Below are 18,495 nucleotides of genomic sequence, written 5' to 3'. Positions count from 1 at the left end.
TATAGTCAAAGTGATATTAATTAATTATTTTTATAATAACAATAAATTTTTTGGTATATAACCATATTTCGTGGTACAAATTACCAATTACAAGTTGATTACTTTATACTTAACGTTAATATTAATTAATTATTTTTATTATAACAATAAATTTTTTGGTATATAATCATACTTCGTGGTACAAATTATAAATTACAAATTTTTTGTTACAAATGTTATACTGTTACTTCAAATATTAATTTTAAAACGTTATTAGCAAAGTAAATAAGTAAATTTAGATAAGTCGTTTGAAAATAAGTAAATATGTAAATAATTAGTCGAATTATGGTAAGTTGTTTGAAAATATTAAATTTAATTCGAAAAATAAGTATCCATGTATGTTTGGTATATGTTGACTAAAATAATTTAAAAACTGTTATTCTTATATTTATTTTTGGTATAAGTTAATTTGAAAATTTTTTATCATAAATTTAGATAATAATAAATATATCAAAAATTACTTAAAAATATTAATATTAATATTAACGAAAGGTTTCACTTGTCGAGACCCATTAACACATTTCATATACTTTGACTTTCCATAATTTATAAACAAACCGATTTTAAAGTTAATTTGAATTATTTGAAATTAATTACTTGATAGTCAACGTGAATATCTTAATTTGGTATTCGAAATTTAAAATTAAACGAGATTGAAGAGTGTTAATTTGGTATTTGAAAATTTTCCTATTTTCAAATTATACTTAATTTGAATGTTTTTTGACCATCAAGTAAATAAGTTAATTCTGTATATTTTTTGTACAAGTTAATTTGAAAATAAGTATTCATATTTTACATAATAGGAAACTATATGATTTGTATTTATATTACAATTTTACAATTACAATATATTATAATTTACGGATTTATTTATCTTTTCTATTTATATTATAGTTTACATAACTGAGTTATACACTGTTTGAGGCACGTGTATTACACGGGTAATTGATTAAAATTTTGTACTTTAATCATTATTGTAATACACGGGCCTCAAACAGGTTAACACTTACCCGTGTAATACATTTTGTTAAATATTATCATTTTGTTAACTATATTTTACTTAATGATTAAAACAATAAATCCCTTAATATATATTTATTCCTAAATGAGAATAATAAAAACTATTTATTTAAACCATTTTAAAATACAAATTTTTTACCACTTATATTAAATTTAAAAAAATAGGTTATACAGTTGGACTTTGACTAAACTTTCAGAAACCGAATTTTAATAGGATAACAACTTGAATATTTTTATTAATATGACTTGACTCTAATTTTGTTAAATGTGTACGTTATTATAATTTTAATAATAATAATAATTAATAATAATTTAATTTCAAATATTGTACTTACCGTTTAATTAATATTCATGATGTAATACCTTATAATTCATCTAAAATAATTCGTTCTTATAAGTATAACATTTACAATTCATTTAAATTCAGAACAAATATGTATATTTTACGTTTTCTATAATTCCCGCTCATGTATTACATGGGTCACTCTTTAATTCAATAGTGGATTTTTTTAAGATGAAAATTTACTAACTATATATATATATATATATATATATATATATATATATATATATATATATATTCCAGTATGACATTTGTTAGAAATAATTCAAATTTGCAGCAACCAAGCAAGTCTAAGAGACTTACAATACACAGTTGATCATTTATTTCAAATTTCATAGATAGTCATCAACCATTTCAAATTACATTATCTCTAAATGGGTAAAAAAATATAGCTACAAAGAAAACAGATTAAATGGGTACATATTGAAAGAACCATAAAGCTAAAGAGCACAATCTATTAAAACAATATAAGATTATTATTATATGTATTCCATGATTATTTAACACAATTTATCTACAAAATAGTTATAAAGAATTGAATGAGAAAGCTTTTTTATATTTCATAAATGATATATATTAGGAATCAACTATATGTCAACTACACTTGAATGAAACTTAATATGTTATTGAATATTGATTAAGACTTCATTTTAAAGATCAATTAATTATTGTATTATGAAAAACTAAATTTAGATTTTTGATTGTCATAACAATTTGTTTTGTAACATAATTTTATAATATACTTATAAAAAGAAATGTCTTGAATATTATTCATCTTTTAACACATTTTAACATTGATGTGTAATAAATGTTTTAAATTGATGTGTAAATAAACACGGGTATTATTTTAGAGTAATAAACATTATGGTTATTGGTGTGTAATAAATGTCTTACAGAGAGCTCATCTTTTGAATCAACATTGAGATAGTAGTTTTGTTGAATCGACATTATAAAATTGTTTTATTGATTTAGAGACTAATTTCCTTTTTTTGCTTATTATTGTACTAATGGTATAAGTTATAAAATAATTTAACTTTTATTATCTTTGTTATTCTTTGTATGTTTTTATATATTATTCAATAAGTTATAATATCTTATAATTCATGTAAAATAATCATTTGTTTACAAGTACAACATTTATATTTAATTAAATTTATATGATGTTACATATATATTATGATTTTAAATATGTTCCACCGTGTGTAACACGGGTACTAATCTAGTGGGTAAATAAAACAATCACTAAAATGGGTCTCACTCATCCTGACGTATCAGTAGGTACCAGAGGAGATCGCTATGATCGTTACTATATTCGTATCGAAGAGATGCGACAAAGTGTTTGGATCAATGTGCAATGTCCTAATCAAATGCCTAGTGGAATGATCAAATCTCACCCCACATGATCTATGTATGTGCAAGGTAAAGGATTTCCACATTCAGATGTATAATTCATTTTTCTTTAATTTATAAATTATACATGGTCAATTGTATATCGCATTATCTAAAGTTACAATGCGAGACACTCTAAAGTTGTTATTCTAGATAGTGATTGTAGTATTTCAAATACATTTAAATTGCTTGGTTACATATTAATTTTATCTTCAAAAAGTCATAGATTATATTTATTAATATCTTTTTAAAAATAATTTTTTCAACATGTGTATCACACGGGCATATAAACTAGTTAAATATATGTATCATGTTGAAGTAAGGAGACACCATCTCATTAAAAAGTTCTATATATCTATCATTTCTCAACGCATTTCTTTAGACACTTGTTGTTTCCAACTATTATTAGTTTTGGCTATGATGGTTAAGACTTGAGATCATTGAGGTCTCGGGTTCGAAACCTGACTCAAAAGGGTTTTCCCATAGTGGTGAGTTTCCTTCTTGATAATGTGTTGGATGATTCAGGTCTGGAGTGTCAAAATCAATATAAACGATTGACATCTCATCTCAGAATAGCTTACTCGAATATTGGTGGTGGATCCAAACACTATTAAAAGAAATAAAAAAGGTATCACTACTCACTACATAATTTGTAATTAACAATTGGGATTTAATTAAGAAAATTAAGATATGTATTTTAAGTCTGATAATTATAAAAATGACAACCTTTAGACTGTTATTGTGATAATCAAGATTTTACATAAGAAAATGATAACAATGAGATTGTTAGAAACTGTATTTAAGGATGTCATAGTGTGGTATCGTGTCCCGAGTCCTCACTCCTAAAAGTGAGGAGACGCCGAGATGGTGGGATTAAATCTTTATACATACAAGGTTTAAAGGATTTAATTCTCAAGAAAAATATGTTATAGTGTGAGAGTATGAAGAACTAGTCTTACAATTTTGCGATTGAACATCTCGATATGTTTTAAAATGAGTACAATACTATATATAAAAAGATGTAGAACATTAATTACTTAACTAAACTAAATTCGATTTAAGACTAATATCTTAACTATATAATACACAAATTCAATTAATAAAGGCAATAAATAATTATAACTTAGAAGCTATATAAACTTATTATTATATGTAACTAGGATTTTGAACCCCCCGCAACCGGTGGATTTGAATATTGTTGTGGGTTTATAACAAAGCAAAACAGAAGAAACCCGAAAACATTTAAATAATGCTAACGCGACTCAAAACGTAAACCAAGCTATAAAACAACTCGAAATGTGTACTAAGTTAAAAGTGTCCCAGACTTGCACTTTATGTTTCATTTGTTTGCCACCAACCTCTATGGTCCTAATCTTAAAATCAAAACTACATTAGCAAAGACTGAAGTATTATTATTAATATTTCCTTGGACAACTTATAACCATGACTGTAAACTTGCGTTGTGTTCGAACTCTAACTAAATTAGATAAATTAATAATGTCAAGCAGCAACAATCCAGTGTTCGAACTCAACTAAATTAGATAAATTAATAATGCCAAGTAGCAACAATCCAATGCTCGCCAAAATTATATAAACAATAGTAATTTAGTAAAACACCCAGAGCAGAGAATACGGTTAGGATAACGAACTTAAAACGCGGAGCCTGAGCATCCGGCGAGCGAGTGGTTAGTGGCCAATAGCGCCCTAGTTGATGGCATTCCTCTCTGCGGCTGGCATTTAATCAAACGCATAACATGCACGTCAAAAAAAACACACAAATAGAAAACTAACATCAAACCAAGTAGGATGAAAGCAATTGTCCACATATTATACCTCAATTGTAAACCGAGGAAGGAGAGCAACCGAAACGCGTACCCGTAACTATGTCGCCGAAAGCGTCCAACCAAATCATCGGCCATTCTAACTACCCAACACACACACACACACACACACACAGAGTTAGATAGAATAGAATAGAATAGATGTCCACTCAATCACCTCCACCCTAAACCCTAGCCCACCATCAATGGATCCCCGCCGTGCCACCCGCACCGTCATCGACCCCAAGGTCCGCCACGTCGGATTCTTCACCCCACCCTCCGCCAACTCTCTCTCTCTCCGGTCATCATTCCACCGCCACGTCACACCTCCGATCGATTATTGTCTCCTGTCAGTCGGTCCTCCCTCATTCCAGCTGGCAGTTATAATCCCTCCGAGTTTGATTTCTTCCACGATAATATTAATAATAAGAATGCTCGCTCCCCGGGCCCACGCCGGACACGTGCCACCGGGAAGGTTGCGTCTTCCTTGCCCGCTGGTGGTTTTGAGCTGCCTCCAGAAGTCAAACCCAAGAGTTTGACCACCGTTTCTGTTGTTAGCAGCTTGCAACATAATGTCACTGGTATGTAATGTTATGTTGGATCTTAGCATTTAAATACTGCTTTTGTTGCTGCTAGTGTTAAATGTCATTATTAGTGTATGTATAACGGTAGAAGGTATGTTGTGCATATAGAATTATAGATTGTGACGTTAGTTTGAAGATTTGTTCGGAAACCATTGACGCCATCGGTTTGACTTTGATTTGAATAAATTGTTATCACCTTCATTTGACCAGTTTTGACCTACTAATTTCTCTTTCATCCATCATATTTGGCCAGCATTAATTATGTATATCTTTACACATTAAATTGATTTGAATCGTGGGCTACGCATAGTCCAATCATACGCCTCCAAAGCTTATGTCTTAAGCTCAAATTTTTTTAAACCCTAGATTCTTGGAAGTTGAATTTACTATGGAGTATGGATTCGCGTCCTCCGCGTAGTGAAGCTTTTGTCCCAAAAGTTCGTCAAGTTGGGTTCTTTGCCTCTTCAGATGATTATCATGTTGACACAATTTCTCGTTTATTGTCATCCCAATTATCCTGGTCTCCTTTTAAGATATATCCTACAAGCAATGTGCCCTGCTCTTTTGGTTCTACAGATCTTGAATCCTCTGTTTTGGATGAGGGTCCATTACTCGGATTTAGAACTGAAAATTTTGTGTTGATGAAGCCTTCTATAACAATGATCAACGGTATGGAGATGTGTGTGTTTGTACATTTTATAAAAAGTTTAAAAGGTAATATAGTGATTATCAGATTCACTGAGATAGACAGCGTGCATGTAGTAAGTTGTTATAAGAACATGCATTTTTGGTAGAATATCCAATTGAGAAGTGTGTTTTTTGATATCTTATATTTATATACACGGATTAAGTTGTTTTATGTGTTTTATTGACTTTGAAAATGTAATATTTGATCTTCTACAACATATGTCATATCTTGTCACTCATGTGAATATTTGACTTTCATTTAAGTTAAAGTTTTGTTCTTTGTGGTCTGATTTAATGACTAACATATACGTTATCAGAAAAGGCTGGGGAACAATCCATTGAATCTCAAGACGGAGTCGGTGCTAACTCAAAGCAGCCATTGAAAGAGAAGACATCAAAGGCTGAAAGGCGGGCTCTTCAGGAAGCTCAACGGGCTGCAAAGGCTGCTGCAAAAGGTGTCTTTTTTTTACTAATGTCATCACTTTTTGTCTAATGTAGCTTTCGAAGGATCAAGTTCTGTTTCACTTGTACTTCACAGTAATCAAAGATGTAGTGTGTGTGTGTGTGTGTTAGCTTGTTTTGAGTTGGAAAGAGAGTAAAGTAGAGGGTTATTTATTAATCATTTTTCGTGTTCTCAAGTTTGAGCAACTGGGAAAAAAAGTTAACAGTTTTTAACTGTAAATTAAGTCAATTATAGGTCAAGGCTAGTATTGTAATCAAAAGAGTTTATAAAGCCTTCTCTTTTCCAAATCGTTTCACATTTAAGAGTTACACTTGAAAAGAAATTAGCCAAGACTTTTCGTACGATTCTTTGCTTTCTTTTAAAAAAACATAAACAACGTGTTAGATTATATTTGTTTTTTTGAAATCTTCTGTCCATATGAATTATGGCAGACACTCCAGACAGTATTGTGGATGATTTGGTTGAAAAATAGTTCTTGTATTGCTATTTGTGGATATGTATTATGATTATTTTTGTCCAATCATTGGTGTATACTTCTGGCCTGATGAAAACATAGATGCATACTCTTCAGTCTTAACAGTCTTGGTTTAAAAAAAATTGTGCATAATGCGTGTGTGGTGATGAAGACGCATCACTGCAGTTCGTGTGCTGTGATTCCATGATGTGCAGGTGGTGCACTCTGATGTGTCGCATTGGTATTTGAACAAATTAAACTGCCGTTTATATATTGATTTTAAAATTATATATTCTTCGAAGCACTTGATGTTTATATATTGTTTGATATTGATCTTAGGATTATGACAGGCTTTGTATATTGTCTAAACCCTTGTTGTTTACTGATTTAATACCTATTTTCTGTTTGTGATTTTATACCTGATTACATAACAGCTAACAAGGGGAACTGTAAACAAATATGTTGACTTGATATACTTTATACTTGCTGTTGCTTAGTTTGAATAACATGCTTTCTGTTTTTGAATCACCTGTGTATTGATTTTGTGCCTCATTATATAAGTTACAAGTGTATTTTTATGTTTAAGTATGTTTAAATGTGTTATAAGATGTTTATAAGTGTGTATTAATAAACTTATAATTGCAGGAGGAAATGGGATATCGAACGTGAAAACAGGAAAAGCCAACAGTGGTCAAAAGAAAGATACTGCCTCTGTTGCAACAACTTCTGAGAAAAGGGTGGTTGATCATAAAGAAAAAGATAGAAAGAAAGACGTCCCTCATCCACGAATGCAATTTGATGATGCAACTCGTGTTGAGAAGGCTAAAAAGCGTGCAATTGTGAAGCAAACTGAGGTCAGGAACAGAGTCGAGCTTTTTAGGCATCTTCCTCAGTATGAACATGGAACAAAGCTTCCTGATCTTGAATATAAGTTTTTCCGCCTCAATTCCAATTCAGTTCATCCTGCTGTTTACAAGGTACTTTATTCCAACGTCACCGTGTGACATTTATATCTATCTGTATATATATATATATCTTGAATGTGTGTATATGCATAGGGGAGAGTTCTACGCAGAACACAGTTTTTTTTTTGTGTGAGAAGATTGTTAATATGCTTTGTTTATTCATCTCTTTTAACATTCTAGAAAAATAAACAAACAACATTCTTTTATTTATAGAACCTACACGTGTCGGCATATATTCTACGCATGCATACACACGTGTAAGTAAACGTTTAAAAGTGAAAGAACATATGAACAAGTTAGTTTAATGGTTTTTATGTTTATAAAATAGACATATATATGTAAGAAGTGAAAGTTTTTAAAAATATGAACCATTGATAACAATTTAGGTTTGTTCTTTTTGTTCTCATAAATACTTAAATTGTTGTGAGAACAAAAAGAACAGAATTAAATCTTTTGATATTTTATCAATGGTTCATATTTTTAAAAACCTTTTCTTCTACATACAAATGCCAATGTTTGTGGATAAAAACCATTAAACTAAGTTGTTCGTATGTTTTTATTTTTTATTTTATTTATTTTTCATTATAGACGGTCATTACACATGTGTAGGAAGTATGCCTACTTTTGATTTACACATGTTAGGTTTTATAAATAAACGAGTGTGTTTATATATATATTCTAGAATGTTGGAAGAGATGAATACGCATTTCAACCATTTTCTTTAATTCTGTATTTTTATATGCATATACCTATACACACACACAGAGGATTTGGATCTTTTAGATCTCCATAAAAATAAAAACTCCTAAAAACCAAGCATTATTTATTTATATTTATTTACATATATTTGATATTATGTGAACGCCCTGCTTGCGGTGCGCACATATAATGTATATATGTGTGAACCCTTGGGTGGGCAAAAGTAAAATTGCACTAATTTTGACGTTATTTTACTAATCACGTGAAAATAACGTTAAAAGTGGCGGAAGGTTAATCAGGCATCATGTGGTGGCGTTGATAGCCGAAAGACAAGGGCACATGCACCAATCAGCCGGTGTCCCGATGATTGAGTGTTATGTGTCTTATGTCCAAGGCTTGATTCAAAACTACTATCGAGCCGGGGTCTCACCGGAAGCAGCCTCTCTATCCCTATGGGATAGAGGTAAGGCTGTCTACATCTTACCCTCCTCAGACCCTACCATAGCATTGCTATTGGTGGGATATACTGAGTACGATGATGATGATGATGATGATGATGATATTATGTGAGGGTAGTTTTGTCATTTGTATATGTAGTTTTGTCAATCGTTATATGTAATCATAAAATTACATATAATAAATGACAAAACTACCCTCAAATAATATTATATATAAAATAAATAAACTGATTGGTTATTAAGAGTTTTAAAGCACTTAAATTATTTGAATGTTCCAAAATGATCTTGAGCCTATATATGCATGTGTGTGTCTATATCAGTATATGTAATTATGTATATATGTGTTTACATAAAATGATTGGCTATTAAGAGTTTTAAAGCTCATAAGTTATTTGAATGTTTTGAAATGATCTTGATCCTATATGTGTATATTTGTATATGTATGTGTATGTGTATGTCAGTATATGCATATATGTGTCTATATATCTGCTCTGTCTAATGGCCTTGGTGATTGATTTATTCTCATCAGGTTGGATTAAGATATTTGGCTGGTGATATATCAGGCGGGAATGCTCGTTGCATTGCTATGCTTCAAGCATTTCAGGAGTCCATTATGGAGTACTCAGCACCACCTGAGAAGGCTCTCACCAGGGACCTAACTGCAAAAATTAACAGTTACATCTCATTTTTAATTGAATGCCGACCCCTTTCAATCAGCATGGGGAATGCAATCAAATTTGTTAAAACCCGAATCGCCAACCTCCCTTTAACCCTATCTGAGTCGGAAGCAAAAACAAACCTTTTATCTGAAATCAATCGTTTCATAAATGAGAAAATATTATTAGCCGACAAGGTGATTGTACGACACGCTGTGACCAAAGTCAGGGACGGGGACGTCCTTTTGACTTACGGCTCGTCATCTGCGGTTGAGATGATATTTCTTCACGCCCACGAGCTTGGAAAACGGTTTCGTGTTGTTATTGTGGATTCGCGCCCGAAACTTGAAGGTCGGTTATTACTTAGAAGGCTTGTGGGAAAGGGTATTAGCTGCACATATGTGCACATAAACGCCACTTCTTATATTATGCACGAAGTCACTCGGGTTTTCCTCGGTGCTTCATCAGTTTTGGCAAATGGAACGGTTTATTCTAGAGTTGGGACCGCATGTGTTGCTATGGTTGCTAATGCTTGTGGTGTGCCTGTTATTGTATGTTGTGAAGCTTATAAGTTTCATGAACGGGTTCAGCTCGACTCAATTTGCTGTAACGAACTAGGTATGATTCTTCTAAATGTTTTCTTTTCTACTGTGAGCCATAAAACGTTAATTAATTATGATTTCATGTAATAAACGCAGGTGACCCGGATGCGATTTCCAAAGTTCGTGGACGGGAGGAGGTTAACCATTTGAAAGACATTGCAAATAATGAAAACCTGCAACTTCTTAATTTAACGTAAGCTCTTTGCGTTAATTAGACTTAAGTTTTTCTATAATGTCGAAATATGACAAGACGTTGATGCTTATAATTTGGTCTTGATGAAACAGGTATGATGTGACGCCTTCAGATTATGTTTCAATGATTATAATGGATTATGGCATGGTGAGTTAACAAATGTTTATTTTTATTAAGAAAAATAGTTTTTAGTGATTTTGTTTTTGTTTTGTTTTGTTTTTTTTTTTGGTGAAAAATAAGAAAACATATTGATTTTTCAATGGTATTAACTGTTATTTGTTTTAGTTAATAACTTGAGTTGATGTTTTGTTTTCAGATACCTCCAACAAGTGTCCCTGTGATTGTACGGGAATTTCTCAAAGAACAGATATGGAGCGGTTGAGGTTTGAGTTTTGGAATTATGAAGATGTTTTTTATGTTTTGTTTTTTGCGAAAACCAACTGCGTGAAGAGTGCGATATTCTGCCTCTCCGAGCTTTTTGAGCCTCTTGAACTGTTCCTTTCAGGCTCCTTTTTTACTTTTAACTTAAAAAGTGTTGTACTTCATTTTTGTTTTGGTTGGGATTTTGGAGGAGTGTCTAGTGCAACTTTTTCTGGTTAGTGTTGGGTTTACTTTGGATCATATTTTGCATCGTTTGGCATATGGTTGTGATATGTGTGTGTACATGTATTACGTATACGTAACAAGAGTTTTTGGGTTGGGTAACGGGTAATGACAAAAATACTCTTGATCATGATAAACCGCTAATGATATAGCCTGTTGTAACCCCAATTTTTTTTATATATTCATAACTATTTACTTACATTGTGTCTTTGAGTTCATTTAAAGATGAAAAAGAAATGAAATAGAAAGAAAAAAAAATTATTGTGTTCCAGGTCTTTTTTAAGAATGTAAAAGAAATCAAATGAGAAAAAGTCATGTTTCCGAGTTTTATTAAATAAAGGCAAGAAAACATATGAACGGAAAATAATGAGAAATAAAGAGTAAGATGAAAAAATAAATGTTTTCTTTCTAGTTTTAAAGAGACGGGAAGGAAAAAAAAAAATAGAGAAGGGGGGAAAATGAGAAGGAAATTTTCTCTCTTTTCTTTTATATAATTTAATTGAGCTCAGGAACATAGCTATATCGAACTGTTAGTTAAAATTTGACGACTAATTAACATAAGTTATTTGTAAAGTGTCATGCTTTTAAAAATAAGTATGCTCATTGTTATAAAATTGAGTTGATTTGGGTTAGGGTTGTTTAACAAGCAAGTTGACTAGTTTCAACCTGGGCTCAAAGCTAAATGAACAAACATCAAGTTGGTTTATAAAAAAAATAATTTTTAATAAATATTTTATTATTTAAAGTAAGGAGGTTTATTAGTTGGCTTATGAAATATAAGCTTAAACGATTATATAGATAGAACTATGGTTATAATTTATAAACATAATAATTTTATTTTACATAGCGGGCCAAACAGGCGAGCTAATGAACAAGCTAGTCTTAGCATTAGCTTGACTCGCTAAAAACTGAGCTAACTTAGATCGGCTTGTTTTTAAAAAAAGTTACTTTTTTCTTTTTAATTTTTTACGAGTGAGCTTTCTAAACCACCATGGCCCGCACATGTATATATATACACATGTTAATGTATTCAAAAAAAAAAGGAAAAAGAAAACCAAACAACTTAGTAGTACTGAAACATCAAGATCATAACCGATCTTTCAAAATTATTATGTCTGTTCCACAAAAACCAAACCATAACCTCATATCAAACCATGCACCTACATAACAAGAACTAGACACTAGTTCCATTCATAACATCAACTAAAATTGGCTCATGATCAGGGAGCACTTGAAACGACACAGGATCAATAACCGGAGTTGTAGAAAGATGCTTCACATCACAATAACCGCGAAGCACATTACTTTCCTTAACCGGGATACCAAGAAAATTCAACAGATTCACCCAACATTCATGCGTTATAAACTTTATGCCTCACAGCAAGTAGCCCCGATATCCATTGTACCATTGTTAAAGTATGCAGCTATTTCATTGCTACATGACCTCACATCATATAAAGCGGTCCAACAGTCACCGATCATCGTACCATTGGTAGTATTGTTTGTTCCACTGTCACCATTTGGAACGAATAAGTTTCTTGATGAACCGGTGTATGCCAAGATGAAGCATGTGGTTAAGGTGATCAGTGGTGTTATAATGTGACGGTAGGATGCCATTGCTATGAATGAAATGAAAGGTGTAGTGTATAAAAGTTGATGAATGGTGAAGGTTTATATAAGCGTTTTGAGGGGTCTTTTGGATATATAAAGCGGAAGAAATCATGAATTAAGATGAAGGTTAAAGCTTGATTTAATTATACATTTTCGTTAAATCAATTATGCATTTATGGTTTAGTTTAGTGAGCATCATGGGATGTACCTTGTGTTGGAATTGCAGTGCATCAATTTATTGTCATTTTTGTCTTATTCAAATATTAAGTTAATTTAAGGGAAAATTCTGGACATAGTCCAAAATAAAAGAGAGATTGAAAATAGTCCAAAATGTGTTCCATTCTGAAAATAATCCTTCCAAATCTATCTCTCACGTGAGATTGGGATTCGTGACGTGAGATTTGGGTATCCTATCACACAATGACACGTGTCCTTTCACAGATAAAGTTTCATAGAAATTTGACTTGGCCGATAGTTTTCAAGTGAAAATAGTTTTTTGAAAAACCATAGGTTTGGAATGAAAGTTGTGCGTCACGTGAGGTTTCGGAAAAGCTGATTTTCGCGTTTTTTTGAAATTCTTCTCCTCCAATCGGGATGCCCTTACCTGACATGTTTCTTGGTAGGAGTAACATGAAGCTCAGAATTAGGGATGTATTCAAGACACTCCCCAAAAAGGGAATTGATCTATAGTCGATTTCATAAGAATTTATAGTTATACCTCGTAAAAAAACTTTTTCTTTTGTGGAATTAAAAAGTTCCTTTTTTTAGAAAGAAATTCTGTTCAAGTAAGCAAATAGAAAAGGTGTCATGGTTACAAGAGTCTATCTATCGCATATAGACTTTAAGGGCATCGTGGCCTAACCGTCGAGGTGAAGTCGGACGCATTTCAAATGAATTTCGTCTATTTTTGCATAAAAAGACGTGTTGTCAAAAAAAATAGATTATGTTACAAAGTATTTTAATTCGATGGTTTTTTGATGAAACTCTGTTTTTGCATAAAAAGAATATATATTAGAAAAAGTTTTTTATCCACCCACCGCCATCATTCACCACCCACCGCCATCATAACCACCACCACCCACCGCCATCATCAACCACCACCACCACCCACCGCCATCATCAACCACCACCACGCACCGCCATCATCAACCACCACTGCCATCATCCACCATCACCCACCACCACCCACCACATTCTTAACACTTGCCATATTTTTAAAATTTTTATAAAAATCATCTAAAGAGATTAAATTCGTTGGGAAATTATCGTTTTTTAAATTTTTTTGAAAATCATCTAACAAAACTAAGTTCTTTGAAAAAGTATCGTTTTTTTCCATCTTTTATGAAATTTCACGTAGTAATGGAATGCGTCCGAGGAGATGAATTTCAAAAACACGCGGATAACGGTGACTTTGAAACCTCACGTGAGGGACAACTTTCATTCCAAACCTATGGTTCTTCAGAAAACTATTTTCACTTGAAAACTATCGGCCAAGTCAAATTTCTATGAAACTTTATCTGTGAAAGGACACGTGTCAGTTTGTGATAGGATACCCAAATCTCACGTCACGAATCCCAATCTCACGTGGGAGAGAGATTTTGGAGGACTATTTTTCAGAATGGAACCTACTTTGGACTATTTTCAATTTCTCTCTCTTATTTTGGACTATGTCCAGAATTTTCCCTTAATTTAACTTTTACGTGTCATAGATAATATAGTAAAAACTTGAAGCACTAAGCTCATTATTTTTTTATTTGAAGTCTTTGCTATAGTGATATTAATGTGTTGGATAATAGTCGTTATAAGAGTAGTGAGGGTTCAAGTCTTATGGTGGACAACAAGATGTAGATTTATAAGTATGATTAGATACTGTGAGTTAACCGTTATATGAAGGGGGAAAAAGAAGCTAACAACGTTTTAATGAAATTTAAACATTGATAGAAATATACTTTCATTAGATTCTCTAAAGTTCCGACAAGTACGACTAACGGACTATGGTGAAGTTAAACCACTAGCAACGCAAACAAGCCAAGCCAAGCCAAGCCCGGGCCTTAAGCTACTCGAGCTTGGCTCATTAGGCTTTTCACAAGCTCGAGCTAGGCTCGTATATAAATTGAAGCTTAAGATCGGATCGGATCGCCCGGCTCAAGATAATTTAAGGAAAACCTTAAACGAGCCAAAGTTTGGCTCGAGCTCATTTGTGTCGTGTGAAATTAAGTCCAAAGTAGTTAAAAATTTTAAATACTTAAGGTTTGCTAATGCTCAACAAACCACTACTTGTTTCAAGTTCTTATCAATCCGATCTAAAGTAGCTTGTGAAAGGCTCAACTCGTTTTTTTTTAAAGAGAGACACAAACACCCTAAAATTTACTCCTAAAACCCACCTATTGCTCAAGTGCGCATTGATATAATTGACGCTCTCTTTAGAACCCTGAACCCTTTGTGGCCTTGTGGGATTCGAGCCTTGCCAATTTAGTGAAAATAAACACCTAATGTCACTGGAGACAAAACGGGTACTCTCTGGGGTTCCATTTTCTATCTAAATTGATCAAGTCAACTAAATAGATATTCAATTATTTCAAGATCTAACTTAGTGAAATAGTACAAGTCCCTTCACCTGTTAAATTGTCATCAGGGCATAATTCTAAAAAAATGTCACCATATGCTTTATCATCATAGGAATATAAATTACATCACAGTAATAAATTATTTCACATAATCATGTACTTCAACAATATTCCTTCCCAATACCCATTTAACTTTTTTTTACATAATAATATTAAGTATACTTTGTGGATTATTTCAATAGACCTGCAAAATTAGGCTACCTGATCAAGCCACTGCACATAAAAACCATACAGATATTAGCTACTCTCAAGGTAGCACTTTTATGTTATAATATAATCCACAGAGGACCAGACCAGTACTACTACTTGCGGACTCCACCACGTTGGGCGGTCCCACAAGACGACCCAACATCTCCACAAAACTGTTTCTGTAAATGTTCCAAGGTGGCCACATATTGCATTGAAGTTGTCCTACCCATCTTCTGTGCACCAGCTTCTGTCATCGCGGGATTCAGTTGTTGAACATTCTCGACTGGCGGGAGGTTTAGCATGGTGTGTTGAGTCGCCGGTGTTATGTGGTGGTTAGTGGTGGTAGAAGACAGTTGGCCCTGGTGGAACTGTTGCTGATTCATGTTATCTGGGGATGCATCAGATGGGATACAATAATATGAAGGCATGGTACCCATTGCAGATAAATTGGATACGGGTTGAACCATTGGGCTAAAGCCAGTAATTCTTTTCACACTTTCTTCAGCCATCTTCACCTGCATGTATGTTTTACAAATTATCAGGATTCTTAATGCAACGAGATTGTTTGTGACCCTAACCCGTGACCCGTGTGCATGACGTGTAAACAAGCCAAGGTGCACGTTAGCTACTCAGGATTAGCTCGCTAAAAGCTCAAATCAAGCTTAAACGTGCTCTAGCTCGAACTTGGGCCTAAAATGGGGCTCATTTAATAAACAAGCTCGAATCTGACCTTCTTACACCGAACCTAATTAGACTTGTGAGCCAATTCTTTATATACATATTAATATATAAATTTTACTTATACAATATAATATATAATTACATAATAATCATTATTATCTACATGATGCATATTTTATTATATGTTGAATTTTATAATTACAAATATAATATATATTTATATATATATATATTTAATTATATAAGTGTATAAGCAAATTAAATAAATATTTTAACGTACATAAACGAGCTAAGCCGAGCTGAGCTTGAGCTCTTTTAGATTTAAATGAGTTGAACTCGAGCTTTAGGCAAGCTCAGGCTCGGCTTGCATACACCCCTAGTTATATATCAATTGCAACTATAATCATATCTAAAAAATTAACTAGAAAAATACATGAATAACAATACATGAGCCAAGCCCAAATGAGTTCAAGCTTGAGTGATTATTCATGAGCCGAGCTTTAGTTTTAGAAATTGAGCTTGAGCTAGAGCTGACTCTCTTAAGTTAAACGTTAACAAGCTGAGCTCGGGTTTGGCACAGCTCGTTTACATCCCTACTTGTGCACTAAGGTACTTATCGGGTAGCAATTACTATCAAAAATGAAAAAAGTGGAGCAAGAAGCACTACTGACCTTTGCTCGCATAGTTTCAACATCAGCTTTCAGCACTCTATTATCAACAGCAGCTTCATTATACTTTTGATTTATGTCAGAAAGACGCTTCAGTAGCGCAGAATTTTCAACCCTCGATTTAGAAGCCTAAAAGCAAATATATAAAAATGTAATCTCATTTGCCCCTTTGTCTAGTTTTATTGCAAAAAAAAAAACAAGCATTTAAGAAGCAGACCTGTGTCTCCAGCTCAGTCAAATGGTCCTGCTTTCTTCTTCTTGAACGTCTAGCAGATTCTCTATTCGATATCATTCTAAAAAAAATAAAACCACAATTAATTTATTAACGGATAAGAAAGGTGTTGGCGGGTCAACCTGGCCCGTTTTGACCCGCACCCACTCTGCTTTGCCCGGCTTACCTTCGAACGCGTTTTACATCTGTAGGGTCTGCATTGTTAGTTGTTTCTGTATCTCCATCAAGCTCATCATCATCTGATAGTTCTCGTGATGATCCACTTGTTGCTGATTTGACTGAGATTACCGTGTTGTTTTTTATAGGGATTCCAGCAGGTCCATCTCCTAACCCAGATATTATCAACCCAATACAAACAAACTTAACACTTTCAGCTCAAGAGCAACAACAAAAAAAGTTACGCATACGGCAAATGTGAAACTAGTTGACTCAATTGTTGCTTGGCACGAGAAAAGGGTCCCAATCAAGAATTAAATAAGCTACTTGATGGCCAAGTTAGATTTTTTGTTAGCTAACGTAGAGTTAACATAATTAATAGAGAAAACCAGGTTAGGTTTTCATTAAGAGTTACTGAATAGACGTTTGTGTGTGTTTTATGTTTTGGCGAGTTATATGAATTTGTTGTTGAAAACTGATAAATGGATAATCTTGTACGTGTGGTCAATTTGTAACAGCGTGTATGTTTTAAGAAATAACAAGAATTACAAATTGACCACAAAATCATCTCGATTAATCGCTAGTTCCCACCCCACCAACCGAGTAACACTGGAAATAAAAAGAAGAAACCTTTAGAAGGAGGAGGGTTTTTGAATCCATGGTCAGTGAAATGTTGAGTTGTTTCAGCAGCAGCAGAAGAAGATTCCTAATTAATTAAAACAGATCTTAAAAAAATAAAAATAAAACTACCATGGAAATAATAATAATAATGAGAGAAAAGGAAACCCTACCCTAGTTAAAGCAACAGCAGCACAGGCGAGATTAAGTTGAGTCTTGAGGTATCGCTGGTACTCTTCGGAATCAATCGGAGTTGTATTAGTATTAGTGGTGGCGATTGACTGATCGTTTGGTATAAAAGAAGAAGAAGAAGAAGAAGAAGGAGATTGTGATTGTTGTTGGAGGAAGCATTGGAATTGCCACTCGGACATGCTCCGATTCATGATCGGCGGCGTTGGCGTTGACTTCATGTTGTTTTTGGATGATGTTGAAACTGAAACTGAAGAGGATGATTTGTTATCATCGTCGTCCGAAGAAGATGGGGACCAAAAGTGGTCCCCACTGAAAACATCCCACGTTTCCTCTCTCTCTCTCCGATATGATTCGTACGTTATTATTTTTATTTTTATTTTTATTTTTATTTTTATTTATTATTTGTATATATCAGCCGCAGGGGAAATGTTTTTTTTATTAATTATTTACTGTACTATGGAATATACATGCACCTTCACCCCATAAGCAACTCTATTAGATCGCTGTTTCAAAATAAGGTTACATTAACTAAATCGCATTTTTCTT

General features: G+C 33.0%; 2 protein-coding genes, 1 long non-coding RNA gene and 1 pseudogene across 4 annotated transcripts; 1 reads left to right on the top strand and 3 right to left on the bottom strand.

Annotated features, from left to right (window-relative positions):
* Positions 1 to 4,157: 4,157 nt before the first annotated feature.
* LOC143606203 (uncharacterized) lies at positions 4,158 to 4,717 on the bottom strand. The gene is made up of 2 exons (XR_013148702.1): positions 4,625 to 4,717; positions 4,158 to 4,521 (listed from the first exon to the last, which is right to left on the bottom strand). It is a non-coding gene; the product is annotated as an uncharacterized LOC143606203 (long non-coding RNA).
* A 97-nt stretch (positions 4,718 to 4,814) lies between these two features.
* Positions 4,815 to 11,018, top strand: LOC143606201 (uncharacterized; annotated as a pseudogene). Its single transcript, XR_013148701.1, has 7 exons — positions 4,815 to 5,192; positions 6,200 to 6,337; positions 7,445 to 7,776; positions 9,451 to 10,195; positions 10,276 to 10,372; positions 10,465 to 10,519; positions 10,689 to 11,018. The product of XR_013148701.1 is annotated as an uncharacterized LOC143606201 (transcript).
* A 1,131-nt stretch (positions 11,019 to 12,149) lies between these two features.
* On the bottom strand, positions 12,150 to 12,592 carry LOC143606202 (egg cell-secreted protein 1.2-like). Its single transcript, XM_077082050.1, has 2 exons — positions 12,350 to 12,592; positions 12,150 to 12,284 (listed from the first exon to the last, which is right to left on the bottom strand). Exons 1-2 carry the CDS (start codon positions 12,590 to 12,592, stop codon positions 12,150 to 12,152), a joined length of 378 nt encoding a protein of 125 aa, XP_076938165.1.
* Positions 12,593 to 15,263: 2,671 nt separating this feature from the next.
* Positions 15,264 to 18,167, bottom strand: LOC143606200 (light-inducible protein CPRF2-like). The gene is made up of 6 exons (XM_077082049.1): positions 17,931 to 18,167; positions 17,770 to 17,845; positions 17,150 to 17,309; positions 16,969 to 17,044; positions 16,755 to 16,880; positions 15,264 to 15,917 (listed from the first exon to the last, which is right to left on the bottom strand). Exons 1-6 carry the CDS (start codon positions 18,165 to 18,167, stop codon positions 15,516 to 15,518), a joined length of 1,077 nt encoding a protein of 358 aa, XP_076938164.1. The 3' UTR covers positions 15,264 to 15,515.
* Between the last annotated feature and the right edge of the window lie 328 nt (positions 18,168 to 18,495).

This window comes from Bidens hawaiensis, unplaced genomic scaffold, assembly GCF_021521415.1.
Source record: "Bidens hawaiensis isolate Kalapana, Puna unplaced genomic scaffold, B.hawaiensis_p1.1 tig00073511_1, whole genome shotgun sequence".
In the NCBI taxonomy this organism is placed as follows: Eukaryota; Viridiplantae; Streptophyta; class Magnoliopsida; order Asterales; family Asteraceae; genus Bidens; species Bidens hawaiensis.
This window is presented reverse-complemented; position numbering and strand designations above follow the sequence as displayed.